At 46.2% G+C, this 16,939-nt stretch overlaps 1 protein-coding gene across 1 annotated transcript in view; it reads right to left on the reverse strand.

The window, feature by feature from the left end:
- The window catches only part of LOC132395007 (nuclease EXOG, mitochondrial-like), a 106,229-nt gene extending 90,177 nt beyond the window's left edge, over positions 1-16,052 (reverse strand). Inside the window, exons 1-2 of the mRNA XM_059971339.1 lie at positions 16,024-16,052; positions 6,551-6,972 (exon numbers count right to left, since the gene is read on the reverse strand). Of these exons, the coding sequence (XP_059827322.1) occupies positions 6,551-6,972; positions 16,024-16,052 (451 nt within the window). The remainder of the gene's footprint in view (positions 1-6,550; positions 6,973-16,023) is intronic.
- Positions 16,053-16,939: the final 887 nt, after the last annotated feature.

The raw sequence follows: 16,939 nt of genomic DNA on the forward strand, positions 1-16,939 counted from the left end.
TCTTTTGTGCGAATCGCAAGAGCACCCGTTGGGGGGGGGGGGGGTCAGTAGACCCAGGAAGTGAGAGAGAGAGAAACGTGAAAAATTGCACATCCCACCAGGGATACAGAATAAGATGCCAGCAACTATTGTCTCATGGAGACCACGTGAAAAGCCCTCGGGCAAGGTGGGCTGGTTGAGAGAGAGATTGCATCATCCCAACCTGATTGACACCTGCGACCCCGTGAGGAAGTATAAAGGAGAGTCTCAGGGGGACAGCCCCTCAGACGCACCCAGAAGACACGAGAGAGTGATCCCGCAGTAGCGGGATGCCATCCTGAAGGAAGCCACGTGTGTTAGATTCCGGGATTGGAATTTGTGGCTGGAATCACAGAAAACCGCTTTTAACTAACATCGGGGAGAGGAAACCAACGCTCCCCCGATTTCACGGAGGATTCATCAAGACTCGTCAAGTTCTTTCTCTTCTCCCCCAATCTCTCTCTCTCAGTCGCCCCACGTGAAACCCAGCAATTTTCAAAGGGCTGAGGCCGGCAGCCTTCTGAGTGACTTTTATATTTCCAACGGACAATCTATTAACCCCTAGACAACAGCAGAGCTCACTTCTAAATGATGATTATTAATATACCCGCGCTTTAGATTGAGTGTTGACAATGTGCACTATCTGACTATATGTATTAACCCTACTTTTGTGTCCCTTTACGAATAAATAGTGACATCAGACTTCAAGGGACCTCTCTATCTTTGCTGGTAAGTTCTCCAGTTACTGGATACGTAACACAAAAAAGATACAGCAGCACATCTCCTTTCTTGTACGTTTGCAAATATTTGGCACATCATCTAAAACTCTGGCGAATTTTCGTAAGTATGTGGTGGAGAGTAAACTAACTGGCTGCATCATGACCTGGTATTGAAGCACCAATGCACCTGAAAGGAAAAACCTACAAAAAGCCGATCCATCGAAGGAAAAGCCTTTGGGGCTATGTGGCAGGAAAACAGCAACCATCATCACGGCCAACGCGGCCATGCCCTCTTCTCACTGATGACATGAGGAAGGAGGTACAGGAGCCTCGGGTCCTGTCAGAAACACACTGAGTCTCAGCAATTTGCAGAACGGTAAACTTTATTTTTCAAGTCTGCAGAGTCGGACCCAACCAGCTCCTGCTAGATTGAGTGCCGAATTACACTTTGCACAGTTTTTTATACCCTACTTGTTTACGACTTTGTGAGTTGCACCCATGTGAGGTGCAGACATTCTTCCTTAATCTCATTACAAAATTACAAATGTGACTACCCTTTGGCCCACTTATCAGCCTCAGCGCATTAACACCGTTATTGTTCAACCGTTAAGCATGTCTTCCCGTTACCCGTATCGCTTCTTTAATCAGAAAGCTATTGTTTCATCCTGATTTTGCAAATTGGTTTATACGTTGCCCTGCAAGTTGCTTTGCACGTTCTTTCTGTGTCAGCACATTCTAAATGGACTCCTTAAGAATCATTTCTCTCAATCCACCCTTTTTCTTTTTAGAATGTGCTATCAGTTGGGCTTTTGCCACGGGTTTACATAGGCTTCTTCCTCTAGCTCTATTTCCCTTTGTAGGAGTACCTGAACAGGATCAGCCGGGGCCCCTGGTTGCATGACTTGTCTTGCCACCCGAGCTACTAGCTCCCGCAAGCAGGGGATCAGACATGGTAGCAGAAGGAGGACCATCAATCCCCCTCCTATAACCCCTAAAGCGGTTCGCCACCAGCCTCCTTTCAACCATCCGTCCAGCCAGTCCCAATACCCCAGCGGCTTCCAGGTCTGTACCGGCACGTGGGCCAGTTTCCTTATTTTATCTGATATTTTTTGAACCACCTTTCCGTTGTCATCTATCTTTAAGCAGCAGTTGGTTAGATTAAACTTTCCACATACTCCTCCTTTTTGTTGTAGTCATAACATTTCTCGTTTACATGCGAGTGTGATACAAAGGACCCTGGAAAAACCGTCATGCCCACCCTTACCGTCGTCCTGCACTTATCACATCCCCCTTCAGCGCTTCTCAACAATAGCAGTATATACATTACAGTCCCAAAGTTCATTCTGTCCGTCTTTTGAGCTTTAGCACCATCGGGTCTTCTCCCTGGACGCAAGTCCATTCTGCACCTTCTTCGGGCTTTACGGGTCCCTTGATTCTCGCGGCGTGGGTCCACCCTTTTTCTTTTGTCCTTACTGCGGCTTCGGTGGTCAGTAGCACCTGGAATGGGCCTTCCCACTGCGGCTGTAACTTCTCTGGCTTCCAAGTCTTAATCAGGACCCAGTCACCGGGCTGAGTTCGGTGGAGTGCGAAGTCCAGAGGTGGGGTTTGTGCGAGTAACCCCTTCCTGCGCAATTCTGCAAAAGAACGAGACAGTGCCTGTAAATAGTCCCTTACAAAGACATCTCCCCCTTGCAGGGAAGGATAGCCCTCCACCTTGTTCCAATATGGAAGGCCAAACAACATTTCATAAGGGGATACTCCTATATCTTTTCGAGGAGCCGTGCGGATTCTTAGTAGGGCCAGGGGTAGACACTTGGTCCAGTGTAGCTTGGTTTCCATCATTAGTTTTGTCAATTGCGTCTTCAAAGTACTGTTCATCCTCTCAACTCTTCCTGAGCTCTGAGGGTGCCAGGGGGTGTGCAGCTTCCACTGGATTCCTAAGGCGTCACAGATTAGCTGGTGTGTTTTTGAGGCAAAGTGTGTTCCCCTATCTGAATCAATAGACCCCATTATTCCATATCTCGGGAATATATTTTCTAATAGGATCCGTGCCACTGTAGGGGCGTCCGCTTTAGTGGTTGGGAATGCTTCCACCCACCGAGTGAAGTGATCCACAATTACTAACAGGTACTTCCATCTCTGAACTTGTGGTAGTTCCGTAAAGTCTATTTGGATCCGATGGAACGGTCGGACGGCTAGTGTTTGTCCCCCCTTATGGGTGGCACGCATCATTTTCTTGTTTACCTTTTGGCAGGTGTAACAGCCCCACACCTCCTGTTGAGCTAGTGTGAATATCCCTTTACAAACATAGTCCCTTAGGATAGTGTCGCACATAGCTTGCACTCCCCAATGGCTTTGTTGTTGTAGTTGTTGCAGTATATGACGAGTTACTTCCTTATTCAGTACTTGCCGTCCGTCGGGGGTCTTCCACTCGCCTTCTGATGTTTGTCGGGCTCCCCTGTTGATTCCCCGTATAAGAACTGTGCCGGGTTACAACTATTGTTCCTTTCAAAGCTTACATCATCCCCGACCATCAGAATGGTTTCATATTTCAGTATGCGAGAGTCCGTCAACCACCGCTGAGCTTTTTGGGCTAAGAGGGTGCTAACGGAGTGCTGGGTATACACCGTCATTCTTCCCCCAAAGGTTAATTTCCGTGCTTCTTCTACTAGTACGGCTGCTGCCGCTACGGCTTGTATGCACGTCGGCCATCCCCGGGATACCGGGTCTAACATTTTTGATAAAAAGGCCACAGGTTGCCGCTTTCCTCCTTTTTCTTGGGTTAGTACTCCTAACGCAGTTCCTTCATTGTTTGTTGCATACAGCTGAAAGGGCTTTTCCAGTGCTGGCAGTGTTAATACCGGGGCCCGAATTAGTTGCCCTTTTATTTTCCTGAACTTCTGTTCTTCTTCTTCGGTCCAGCTGATTATTCCCCGGTCTTCCTTTGCCAATTTGTCGTACATAAACTTCACCAGGGAGGTATAATTCTCTATCCAAATCCAGCAATAGCCCATTAAGCCCAGAAATTGTCTTATTTCCTTCTTTGTCCTGGGAAGCGGTATTTTAGTTATTCCCGCTATTCTTTCTGGGGTTATTTGGCGGTGCCCTTTACTGACTCTGTGTCCGAGATATGTTATTTCCTTCTCGACAAATTGCAGTTTCTTCTTGGACACCCGCAATCCTTTTTCTCCTAGGTAATTCAGGAGTCTTATAGTATCGTCTCGCACTACCTCCTCTGCTGGTCCCGATAGTAGTAGGTCATCGACATACTGTAATAGTTGGTTCTTTTCGGTACAATGGAATCCAGCCAATACTTGCTCCAGTACCTGTTCGAATAGGTTTGGGGACTCCGTGAACCCTTGGGGCAAGACGGTCCACCGGAGTTGCTTCTTCCGCCCAGTGAAGGGATTTTCCCATTCAAATGCGAACATATCTCGGCTACCTTCCTCCAACGGGCAACTCCAAAAGGCATCTTTTAGATCTATCACACTGAACCATTCATGTTCAGGAGGTATTTTGCTCATTAATGTATAGGGGTTAGGCACTACCGGGTATCGTGTTTGGACTACCGCATTTAAGCCTCTCAGATCTTGAACCATTCGATACGTGCCGTCGGGCTTTCGGACCGGTAGGATGGGGGTATTAAAGGGTGACATACATTCTTCCAGGAGTCCATCTGATACTAATGTCTCAATTACAGGTTGTAATCCCCTCCTCCCTTCCATGGCAATGGGATATTGCCGTCTTCTCTCTTCTGCTTGTTTGTCCCACTGTGGGTCGTTTACTGGAAATTTCTGGTCCCCCGGTAACTCATTCGGCTGTTCCCTTCCCCAAATTGATATTGCAGCTTGTCGTATCATTTGCCTCTCTTGTGCAGAAAATAGCGTTCCCATAATCGCATGCATTTCTTCCCAAGTGTAAACATTAGGTCCTAAGAATTGATCCAACTGTTCTGCCAGTCCCATTGGATCTTCTAATAAAGTTTTCATATCTTTCTTAAATCCTCGTACTTCGGTACTTGTCAGAGGGACGTTTACAAATCCTGTTCCTCCCCGTTCTCCTCCCATTGGAACCTCTCGAAGGGGACACAGCTGTACCTCTTCCTTTTTTAATTCGTCTTTCTTTTTCTTATCTGCTCCTGTCACACTCCTTGTTTCGATCCTTGCTTTTGCTTTTTCCCTAACATCCCTCTCTTCCCTCTCCGGGTCTATTTCTTCTGTTTTTTCACTTTCTTCACGTCCTCCCTCTGCTCCCACAAGGGGCGCAGAAGGCTGGACATAGGGAGGGGGTAAATGATCGAGTGGGTCCCACTTCCGCTCCCCTTTAATGCCCAATTTAAAACTCTTTGTTGTTACTCCTGGCCAGGGAGCCCAACAAAAAGCATAAGCAATTTCTTCCGGTTTTACATTTGGTTTTGAATTAACGTAAATGTTTAAGGCTTGTCGTACCCAATCCTCCTCAGACCCAAGCCGCGGCCACCAGACCGCAGGTTTTTCTATCGGCTGTTTCGACCAAATTAAACAGTACTGTATCATTTTTTTTCTTTTGTTTCCCTTTTAGTCTTCCACATCCCCAATTCTCAAACATTCTACCGAGGGGGCTATCAGGAGGAACCCCCGGGTATGGTCCCGGTCTTCTCCGTCTCCTCTTTCTTTTTAGAGCCACCCCCTCCCATCTTATTCCGCTCTTACTTAATCCCGCACCCTCCTACTGCAACAGTAGGCACTTTACCCGGTGCGTCCCAAGGACTTTTATCAGGAGGACCCCCGGGTAGCGATCCCGGTCTTCTCCGTCCTTACTTATTCCCGCACCCTTCTACTATAATAGTAGGCACTTACCCGGTGCGTCCTGGGGACTTCCAGTACCAGGTACTGTCCCCTTCTCCCCGTTTACCGCTCTGCGCTGTCCGGATATCACTCGCTCAAGCCGCGTCGGAGCGACGAGCAAGGAGTCAGGGACCGCCAAACTCGGTGGGGTGCACCGTCTCCGATGTCCTTCCTCGTGTCCACCGCGGCCGGAGTGTGGATCCCGGACGAGCCCCCACGTTGTCAGAAACACACTGAGTCTCAGCAATTTGCAGAACGGTAAACTTTATTTTTCGAGTCTGCAGAGTCGGACCCAACCAGCTCCTGCTAGATTGAGTGCCGAATTACACTTTGCACAGTTTTTTATACCCTACTTGTTTACGACTTTGTGAGATGCACCCATGTGAGGTGCAGACATTCTTCCTTAATCTCATTACAAAATTACAAATGTGACTACCCTTTGGCCCACTTATCAGCCTCAGCGCATTAACACCGTTATTGTTCAACCGTTAAGCATGTCTTCCCGTTACCCGTATCGCTTCTTTAATCAGCAAGCTATTGTTTCATCCTGATTTTGCAAATTGGTTTATACGTTGCCCTGCAAGTTGCTTTGCACGTTCTTTCTGTGTCAGCACATTCTAAATGGACTCCTTAAGAATCATTTCTCTCAGGTCCCAAATCACTATGTTCAGGAACAGTTTAATAACTGATAATTCTGAACCAGAGGAGATACCTTCACACACCCCAGCACTGAAATGTATCCACAACCTCAGGGAGTAACTTCACAGACTCTAGAACTCATGTTCTCACTATCATTTATCTATTATTAATTTGTTTTTCTTTTAGTATTTGCATAATTTGTTGTCTTTTGCACGTTTGTCTTTGTGTACGGTTTCTTTGTACTTACTGTGACTGCAAGAAAATAAATCTCAGGGTTGTATATGTACTTTGATTATAAATTTACTTCGAACAGCGTCACAGCTTCCCTGACACTCCGCTTTGCCTCACCTCCCTCAACCTTCTCTTCGTCGTGCAGCCGCCGGCGGGTCCAGTGCACAACCAGCGCGCAGCCGAAGGAGCCCAGGACCGACCCACACACAAAGCCGGCCCCGAAGAGTCGCCGACGGCCGCCGCTCCAATTCAGAGCTCGCAGCTCCGACCAAAACTCGCCCTTCCGCGCCATTTTAGCCGCCGCTCCCCCGCCCGCTCGGCGGACCTCCAGCCGCCGCTCCCCCGCCCGCTCGGCGGACCTCCAGCCGCCGCTCCCCCTCCCGCTCGGCGGACCTCCAGCCGCCGCTCCCCCTCCCGCTCGGCGGACCTCCAGCCGCCGCTCCCCCTCCCGCTCGGCGGACCAACGGCTCACAGATGGTGGGAATGATCCGGGTAAAAGCAGTGGCCATTCAGCCCGTCGTGTCCGGATCCCCCTTTCGCTGAGATCATAGAAACATGGAAAACCTACAGGCCCTAAGGCACAAAGCTGTGCCGAACATGTACTCACTTTAGAAATTACCTCGGGTTACCCACAAGCCCTCTATTTTTCTAAGCTCCAGACAACAAACAGCATGGTCTACATTGAACTGAACTGAATGTGCCAAACTTATTTGAGAAAGAATATACTGACATTGGAGAGGGTTCAGAGAAGATTCACGAGAATGATTCCAGGAATGATGAGGAACGTTTGGCAGCTCCGGAGTTCAGAAGAATGAAGGGAGATCTCATAGAAACATTACGAATGTTAAAAGGCTTGAAAAGATCAGATATGGCAAAGTTATTTCCCATGGTAGGCGATTCTAGGATAGAGCACGGCTTCAGGATTGAAGGACATCCTTTTAGAACAGAGATGTGGAGAAATTACTTTAGTCAGAGGGTGGTAAATCTGTGGAATTTTTGCCAGGAACCCCTGTGGAGGCCAAGTCATTGGGTGTATTTAAGGCAGAGATAGATAGGTTCTTGATTAGCCAGGGCATCAAAGGGTATGAGGCAAAGGCAGGGGACTGGGGATGACGAAGAATTGAATCAGCCCATGATTGAATGGTGGAGCAGACTCAATGGGCCAAATGGCCTACTTCTGCTCCTATATCTTAAGGTGAGGCGACACTTCACCTGAGAGTCTGTATACTGTGTCTGATGCAGCCTCCTGTATATTGGTGAGACCCGACGTAGATTTGGAGACCGCGTCGCCGAGCACCCACACTCTGTCCACCAGAAAAAGCGGGCTCTCCCAGTGGCCACACATTTTACTTTCCCTTCCCATTCCCATCCTGACATGTCAGTCCATGGCCTCCTCTACTGTCGTGATGAGGCCACACTCAGGTTGGAGGAGCAACACCTTATATTTTGTCTGGATAGCCTCCAACCTGATAACACGGACAGAGATTGCTTGAACTCCCGCAACCCCCCCCCCCACCATTTCCCCCTCTTACCTGCCCTCTGGTGATCCCTCCCCCTTCCGTTTCTTCCATAGTCTTCTCCTATCAGATTCCTCCTTATCTCTTTCATCAATTGACTTCCTAGCTATTTACTTCACCCCTTCCACTGCCCCGCTCTCACCCATCACCTGCCACCTTGTACTTCTTCCTCCCCTCCCCACTTTAATCTGATTTGTCATCTTCCTTTCTGGTCCTGAAGAAGGGTCTTGGCCCGAAACGTTGACTGTTTACTCTTTTCCATAGATGCCGCCCGGTCTGCTGAGTTCCTCCAGCATTTTGTGTGTGTTGCCCTGGATTTCCAGCGTCTGCCGATTTTCTCCTGTTTGTGACACCTCACACTTGTCTGTATTCAATTGCATTTGCCATTTAAGCCCATTTTTCCAACTGGTCCAGATCCTGCTGAAAGCTTCAATAGACTTCCTCACTGTCAACTCTGCTCCCAATCTTAGTGTCATCTGTAAACATATATTTTTATATTTCTTGTCAATTAAATGGTGATTTTTACGTACTACACATTACTGCTGCTGCATAACAGCACAAGTCAGAGATGATAAAGCTGATTCTGATTAGCTGTTCAATTGGTCAAGGCAATGGCAGGTGAAATTTAATCCTGGTAATGCACTGATGCATTTTTTTTTGGGAAGAATCAGATAAAAGGACATATGTACTCCATGAATGAAAGGTTCCTGAAGAGCAGCACCGTAAGACCATTCAACATAGGAGCAGAATTAGGCCATTCAGCCCATCGAGTCTGCTCCACCATTCCATCATGGCTGATCCCGGATCACACCAATCATACACTTGCCTTCTCACCGTAAACTTTGATGCCTTGACCAATCAGGAAACTATCAATTTTTACTTTAAATATACCCATGCTGTCTGTGGCAGAGCATTCCACAGATTCACTACGCTGACTTTAAAAAAAAGACTCCTTATCTGTTCTAAAGTGTCATCCCTCAATCCTGAGACTGTGCCTTCTAGTTCTGTCCTCCCCACATCCACCTTATCTGGTCCTTTCAACATTCAGTAGGTTTCAATGAGGACCCCTCCCCGGCATTACTCGAAATTCCAGTGGAGTACAGGCCCAAAGGTGCCAAATGCTCCTCATAGATTAACCCCTTGATTCTCGGAATTATTCTCATGAGTCTCCTCTGGACTCTCTCCAATGACAACACATCCTTTCTGAGATACAAGGCCCAAAACTGTTGACAATACTTCAAGTGCAGCCTGACTAGTGTTTTATAAAGACTCAGCATTATCTCCTTGTTTTTATATTCTATTCCCCTTGAAATGAATACCAACACTGAATTGGCCTTCTTTACCATGGTACTGAGGAAATAAGGGACCTTAGTGTGCAAGTCCAGAGATTTCTGAGAGTTATGACATAGACAAGTCAAAGTCATACTGTTGCTGGATGTAAGTTACTGCCTTCCATGAAGAGTGTTTTCATCTGTTCTGTAATGGGGTAGCTCCATCACGTTTACTGTATTGTCGTGCAGTTCTACTCACTCCATTATAGGAAGGAAGTAGAGGCTTTGCACCTCCAAGGGGACCACAACCTTGTCATTGGGTTTGGAGGCTATGTTGGCTGGAGTTGGGGTCTTGTGCTTTGGATCTTGGTAGGGTCACCCATGACAAACAGGTCAAAGGGTAGAGGGTAGAAAGAGTAGTCCACTGGTTCTCCAGGTTTGGGGGTTCAGCTCAGGGCCAACAACCCTGATAGGTAAAACAAAATTATTACAGAAACAGCAATAAAGAATCCTTCTACATCCAAGTGCGACAGTATTCCTAAGACCTGCATGACTGACAGTACTGAAAAGCCCAGAGGTAGCTACTGACATGATGGAGGAGGCTGTGAAACCCGCCGGAGACGAAGGAACTTCATTGTTTAGGACACTAGCTGTCCCAAACACCATCAGCGTAATGGTCAGTAAGTCATTGGCTTTGCAATGTGTTGACCTGGATGCTGCCTAGATTTTGGTCAGCATTAGCTACAAGGGCTGGACAGACTTGGATCATTTTCATCAGAGGAGGGGAGATTTGATAAAAAATATATAAACTGACAAGGCACAGATAAATCTTGTTTTCAGGCAAGAAATACTGAATACTGAAGGGCATTGATTTAAGATGAGAGGGGAAAGGGAGAAGTCTGGGCAAGTTTTATTTACTTTAAGCAACATACAAAATGCTGGAGGAGGTCAGGCAGCGTCTATGGAATGAGTAAACAGCTGAAGTTTTGGGCTGAGACTGAGGGGATGGAGGCTGGCTGGAAAGTGATAGGTAAAGCCAGGTGGGTAAGGAAGGTCAAGGGCTGGAGAAGGAATCTGATAGGAGGGGAGAGTGGACAATAGGAGAAAGGGAAGGAGGAGGGGACCCAGGGGGAACTACTAGGCAGGTGGGAAGAAGTGAAAGGTCAGAGTGGGGAATGGGGTGGGGGGGGGGGGGAGAGAGGTGTCAGGGCAGATTTGTTCACCGCAAGGAGAAATCAATATTCATGGCATCAGGTTGGAGGGTACCCAGATGGGAAATAAGGTGTTGCTTCCACCCTCATCTCGGCACGGGAGGCAGCCGTCAACCAACACATCGGAATTTAAATGCTTGGCCACCAGGACATCTTGTTTATGGCAGATGGAGTGGAGGTGCTTGACAAAGTGGTTCCCCAATCAAGGACAGGTCTCACCAATGAAGAGGAGGCTGCACCGGGAGCACTGGACCCAGCAGATTCGTGCTGAAGTGTTGCCTTACCTGAAAGGACTGTTTGGGGGCCCTGAATGGAGTTGAGGAAGGTGGTGTATGGGCAGATGTAGCACTTTGCAGGGTGCTTGCAGGGTTGAGCGCCGGGAGGGGATTAGTGGGGAGGGACGAATGGACAAGGGATTCACGGTGGGAACGATCCCTGCGGAAGGGGGGGGGGGGATGGGGGTTAAGATAGGTTTAGTGGTGGGATCCCTTTGAAGGTGGCAGAAGTGGAGGATGTGGAGACTGATGGGGCAGTAGGCAAGGACAAGAGGAACTCTGTCCTTATTACAGCAGCAGGAAGATGGGGTGAGCGCAGATGTTTGGGAAATTGAGGAGGGAAACCCTGTTCCTTAGAGGAGGGAAACATCTCTGATGTCCTGGAATGGGAAGCTGCAAAGGTGTATAAACTGACAAAAGAGAATATCATTTTTACAGAAATGTCAAGATAACCAGTAGATTTATAAAAGATGCAAGTTGACAGAGAGATCGAGAAAGGGGTGGGAGGTGTCACAGATGGACTGTGAATTTAAGGGCAGTGGAGTTAAAGGCAAAGCTGATAACATTTATTGATTTTGTTTACCAGCAGGTGCCTGGGTGGTGGAGGAAGCAGATATGACCGTGGCATCTACATGTCACGCAAGTTAATATAGGGATATGGATCAGGTGCCAGTGTGGAACCTAGAACAGTACAGCCCTGCCAATGTAGTGCCAACCTTTCAAAACACTGAGATCAATCCAACCCTTCCCTCACAGAGCCCTCTAGTTTTCTTTCATCCATGTGCCCGAGTCTCTGAAATGCCCCTAATGTATCTGCCTCTCCCACCACACCTCCAATCTGTTTAAAAAAAAGACATCCCCCTCCCATCCCTGTACTTTTCCCCGACCATAGTAATAGAGTTATTAGTGCATCACATAACGACATCTAGAGTCACCGATTGGGATCCAATTCCTGCGTTGTCTGCACGTTCTCCCTGTGACCGTGTGGGTTTCCTCCCACATTCCAAAGACACATGGTTAGGGTTAGTGAGCCGTGCATGTGCCACGTTGGCACCAGAGGTGTGGGTGACATTTGCGGGCTGCCCCCAACACAGTGTCCACTGATTTGACACAAATGACAGTTTCACTATACATTTTGACAAACCGGGCACGTGACAAATCGAGCTGATCTTTAAACTGACACGCAAGTTGGGGACAGGCAGGAAAAATTAATCAAAACATAACAGTGACTTGACCAGCTGGTGAAACACCAAATACCGTTGCTTTTCTGTCCATCCACTGCAGTTTTTGGGAGCATGAAATCATTGTGAAATTTCCCATCCCTTCACATTAAAACATCCAACTCACAGGCCTCCGTTGATACCCTTGCCCCCCTTTACCCCCATCCCTATCTATTATTTTAGTCTGATTCTCCTTCTCTCTTTCCCCCCCTCACTATAATCACCCCCAGCCCTACCTTTCTTTCTCTTTTATTTCCCATAATTCTCCACCTTCCCCCTAGCCCATTTCCCTCCAGCCTATCACTTCCCAGCTCTCCCCCCCTTCATCCCTCCCCCCAGTTCTTATCCCCCCTCGACCATCCCATGTTACTTCATTCCTGATGAAGGGTTTCGGCCGAAACAACATCACTACCTCCTCCCATAGATGCTGTCTGGTCTGCTGTTCTGCCAGCATTTTGTGTTTTTATTAAAACACTCCCAGTTGTTTGATGGATGTGTTACGATTAAGTCCCTGTGGAGCGTTTGCTACCTCTGGGCCTGTATTTGGAGTTCAAAAAGGGGAGTGGGGTTGTTTGAGATCTCATTGAAACTTACCAGATACTGGAAGGCTTGGAGAGGATGTTCCTGTTAGGAGAATCTAGGATCAGAGGGCACAGCCTCAGAATAAATGACATCCCTTTAACACTGAGATGAGGAATTTCTTCAGCCAGAGGGTGGTGAACTATTAAAGCAGGCTGTGGAGGTCAAATCATTGGAAGTATTTAAGGCAGAGATTTACAGGTTCTAATTGTACAAGGGGGTTAAGGGTTATGGGGAGAAGGTGGGGAAGGGAAGTTGTAAAGGGAAAAAAGTAACAGCCATGATTGGATAGCAGAGTAGATTCAGTGGGCCAAATGGCCTAATTCTGCTCCTATATCTTCTGGTCTTACCACATGTCCTGGTAGGCTAATGACACGAACAAATAATACACAGAGCACTACAGCACAAAAACAAGCCCTTTGACCAAACTATTGCTTTAGAGACGAGAGGAAGCTGCAGAGGTGGGAGGGTGGGAGGGTGGAGGGGAAGAGGAAGGTTAGCACGACGTTAAGATCATTAGCAATGTCCAGCGAGTGAAGCTTTGCTGCTTAGCGGAAAGGAGAAGCCGTCCTTTTGACCGATCTGCTTGTCCCAACTGTGAGCAAACTGTGCATAACTTCTTCCAGAGAAGGAGAAAAAAATTCTTGATGAAGCACGGAGGTTTATCAATTTTTTTTTATTTTCATATACAAAAAGATAAAGTTGAAATAATCCTTTCTAGTTCCTCCTATTGCAATGGTGCTGTTTCACAGGAGGTGGGGGGGGGGGGGGGGAGAGAAATACTACATTCATACTGGTTTTGTTCTGGCATTTGGGTCCAGAAACTGGGAACAGCAACACCTCAACTTAGCATCTATTCAAACATTTGATACTTATTTCTAAAATTACCACAGTAAAAAGAACAAAGATCACTGCAAATTGTATGAAGTATGTTACAATGATTGTTAAAGTGTTCTGTTCAAGATGTAGTCCTTTCAGAACTGTTAATGCAATGGAGGGAGCATTGTTTTAGGGGTGCATCTTTAAAGAAAAAATTAACATAATATTTATTTTCCAATTCAGAGGGGTTACATCAAAGAGCCTAACTCTCTGTATATGTTTATTAAACAATTTTTAGTATAAGTTCTGTTAAATCAGTAGTACAAGCTAACACGGTCCTACAATTTTCAACTACAATAGTGAATTATATCCTACACATTTACAATTCACATCTGATATAAGGAACAGTACTTAAGTTTGGGCCCAAAGATTAAGAAACCTTCCAAATCTTTTCCAGCATCAATTTTCAAAGCATTGCAATTAATTCCTCCTTTAAACTGGTCAGATTGCATGACTTTTTTTTTATATTTCCTTCATCCTAAGTCATTTTTTAATATACTTAAAAAAATCCAGGTTTACTCTGGCAAATTCATCAACTTACTGATAAATAAATAGAATTACTAAAAACAGATTTAAATATTGTAAATTAAAACAAGTTTAAAATGCAGAAAAGAACAGCTCTCCATGGTGTTAATTCTTTTCCTTGATTACGTTGACAATGGCATTGTGTGGAATCATAGTCAGAAAAGAGTCTCGTGCTTTCCTAGTGTATATGACGAATAAACCCTTCTCGGATTTCCAGGTGGTTACAAGTATCAATTTTAACTGACCTTCTCGATGACAAACTCTGCCATCTTCATCTGTGTTATTCCTGATGAAGCTGGCAGAGTTTGTCATCGAAATGTCGGTTAAAATCGATTCCTGTACCCGGTTGGAAGCCTGAGAAGAGTTTATTCATAATAGTTGGGTTCACCAGCTAAGAGTTAAGTCAGAAATACCAAAGAGATTTCTGTAACAGCAGCTAGAATCTGCTGTACAAGGCATCCCAAGGCCAGTAACCATTATTGGCATCACTGGTGCCCCACTGGACAATTAATGCTATTTTTAAGCAGTGGAGTTTGATACAACACCCCTTCCCAATGCCAACATTGTGTAATCCCAGAAGTATCAGCTTCTCCGGTTTAATTTGACATATACTTTAAATACTGAAAGGCTCTCTAGGTAGTGAGTTAAGAGACAGAGTTCCTGGCAAACAGTGTTTAATTCCTCCTCTCTGCTTTGTTTCGATTATACAGCCAACAATATCCTCTAAACACCTGGTGAAATAAATTACTCAAAGCTGCAGAGACATTTCACATTTTTTGTTTCACTCCTTGAACATTGTTATGAGGGATGTAGCCTAACAATCTCACTCTCAATAAATTTAGTGTCTCTGACTGCACAAGTCGTGTGATGAGGCAGTATTATTTGGTAGGCAAGCCATGTTTAAAACTGAACTACAATGACATATCTTTAGAGCCCTGAGCCCCAAGATCAGCTGTCACCAGGTAACGGTGGGTCACATCCAGAGTCGCAGAGGGCAGAACTAGGGAAAAGAGCTTCGATCTTTACCCAAGGACCTTGGCTCCATTGTAATGGCGTGCAACCCCTCTAGCAAATCTAAAAGTGGCTGGTTGAAAAGACATTCCACTGAATAACACACACACAAAATGCTGGAGGAACTCAGTCAAGGTGAGGGGCCTTGGCCCAAAATGTCGACCATTTGTTCCTTTCCATGGATGCCACCTGGCCGCTGAGCTCCTCCAGTAATTTGTGTGTGTGTGTTACTCTGAATTTCCAGCATCTGCAGAAGCTCTTGTGTTTATCTCACAGAACAGATAAAACATATTATTTATGTTAAGGCTGGACAAGCTAGTTTAATGGCGGGGCAGTCTTAAAGATTTCTACTCTGGGAACCAAATACTTCACCTATCACTACTGAAGCTGAACAGTCTACATTCACTCAGAGCAATCGCTGTGAGTTATTAGAACAAGGAGACAGACAGCGTGGTTAAAACAAAACAGCTGCACTGCCTAAAGAAATAAATAACACTAAATACCTCAGGCAATTCTGCAAGTGAATGAACGGCTTTCAGTGTGGAGTTCCTGAAATACCCGTTTTCTTTGATGAATTTTCTATTACAAATAGTTGAGAGCTCACCAGTCCTGATCCCCACTTAGTTCTACTGATGGGATGGCTTTCAAGTGGGCATTTAAAAAGCATATTGACAGGTTTGGTGACTTGGGGCACAGGTTATATGGAGATACCAGTTACACTGACACAGTCCATTCCAGGGGGAACACAGTCCTTCAGGACAAAGCACGTGTGGGGGTGGAAATTCACTGAGAGCAAAATTCACATCAGTAATAATTTTTAAAATCTGTTTCTCTCCAGGTAAATTGAGGAGTCTGAATGCTCGATCGTGAGTTCCTATTAGAGACCAAGAGGGTGGAGGAAGATTTCTCGAATCGTTGTCCCCCAGCAATTCTCTGCTGTCACAACCCTGCATTTAGCTTTGCCTGAGGGAGATGGGGTGACCTGGAGACCAACTCCCTGTGGCCTTGTTGGCACTCAAGGGCTTGCTACTTCTCTCTCAGCTCTTGCCCTCCACCAGTCTCATCACTCCCAACCCCACCCTGGACCCAAGCATTCACTCACATACTCAGCTGCTGTGCTGTCCCTGCCATTTGCACACTTCTGACACACCTTAAGCAGAATTTTGCCCTTGGCACTGAGCACCCTTCATTGAAGGTAACGATTAAGGCCTATCTGTGGATTGTTATTATGTGGTTTTTACCTGACCCTCTCCAAGGTATTGCCCTTACCCCACCATAGAAACTTCTAATACACAGGGGCTCCAACATCAAAAATAAACTTGTCAGTCCAAAATCACTTTTTAGCAGCTCTGCCTCCAAATTAAATCCTTTTCAACACAATGCCATTTCAAAGCTTCACTTGATGCTGGACCTGTCAGTAAAGATTTTTCAATCCCTGGGAATGTTTTATTTAAAATGCAAGTGATAATCCAGAGAGGTTTGTGTTTTGGTTACATTTGTGATGTCAAGTTCCAGCTGGCAACACTGTTTAGTGAGGTCTGAGGTAAATGGTTCCTTAAAATACCTGGATCACAAAACTGCATCCGGCCTCCAACTGAATGAAGGAAATGGCTGGCCAATGAGCAAAAGAAAAAGACGACGCCAAAAAGGACCGCTGTTTCCTGGTGAAGCCCAACGCAAGCTAAGAGAAGTAGGGCAGCTGCTTGTGACGCGCAAGGAAAAGCAAAGGAGGTATAGGAAAGGCACAATATTGACGATCCTTCACTTTCTGCTGGATCAGTGTTGGCATATGGAGACAGTAAACACGAAGAACCCTCGGGAGGAGTGGTTTCGCTCAAGGCTTGCGTCGGTTCAGATACTTTTGCATAACGTGTAGTTGTGTGGTGAAAAGGCTTTAGAAGGTGTCGACCTGTAAATGTCTGAATGTATTGGTGGAGCAGAGAGAACTAGCCCAGCATGAGCTTCAGATAAAGGCTGTGCTTTCACTTGCCAGATCAGTGGCTTCAGCCTTATCTGTG

This window comes from Hypanus sabinus, chromosome 6 (assembly GCF_030144855.1).
Source record: "Hypanus sabinus isolate sHypSab1 chromosome 6, sHypSab1.hap1, whole genome shotgun sequence".
NCBI classification, from domain to species: domain Eukaryota; kingdom Metazoa; phylum Chordata; class Chondrichthyes; order Myliobatiformes; family Dasyatidae; genus Hypanus; species Hypanus sabinus.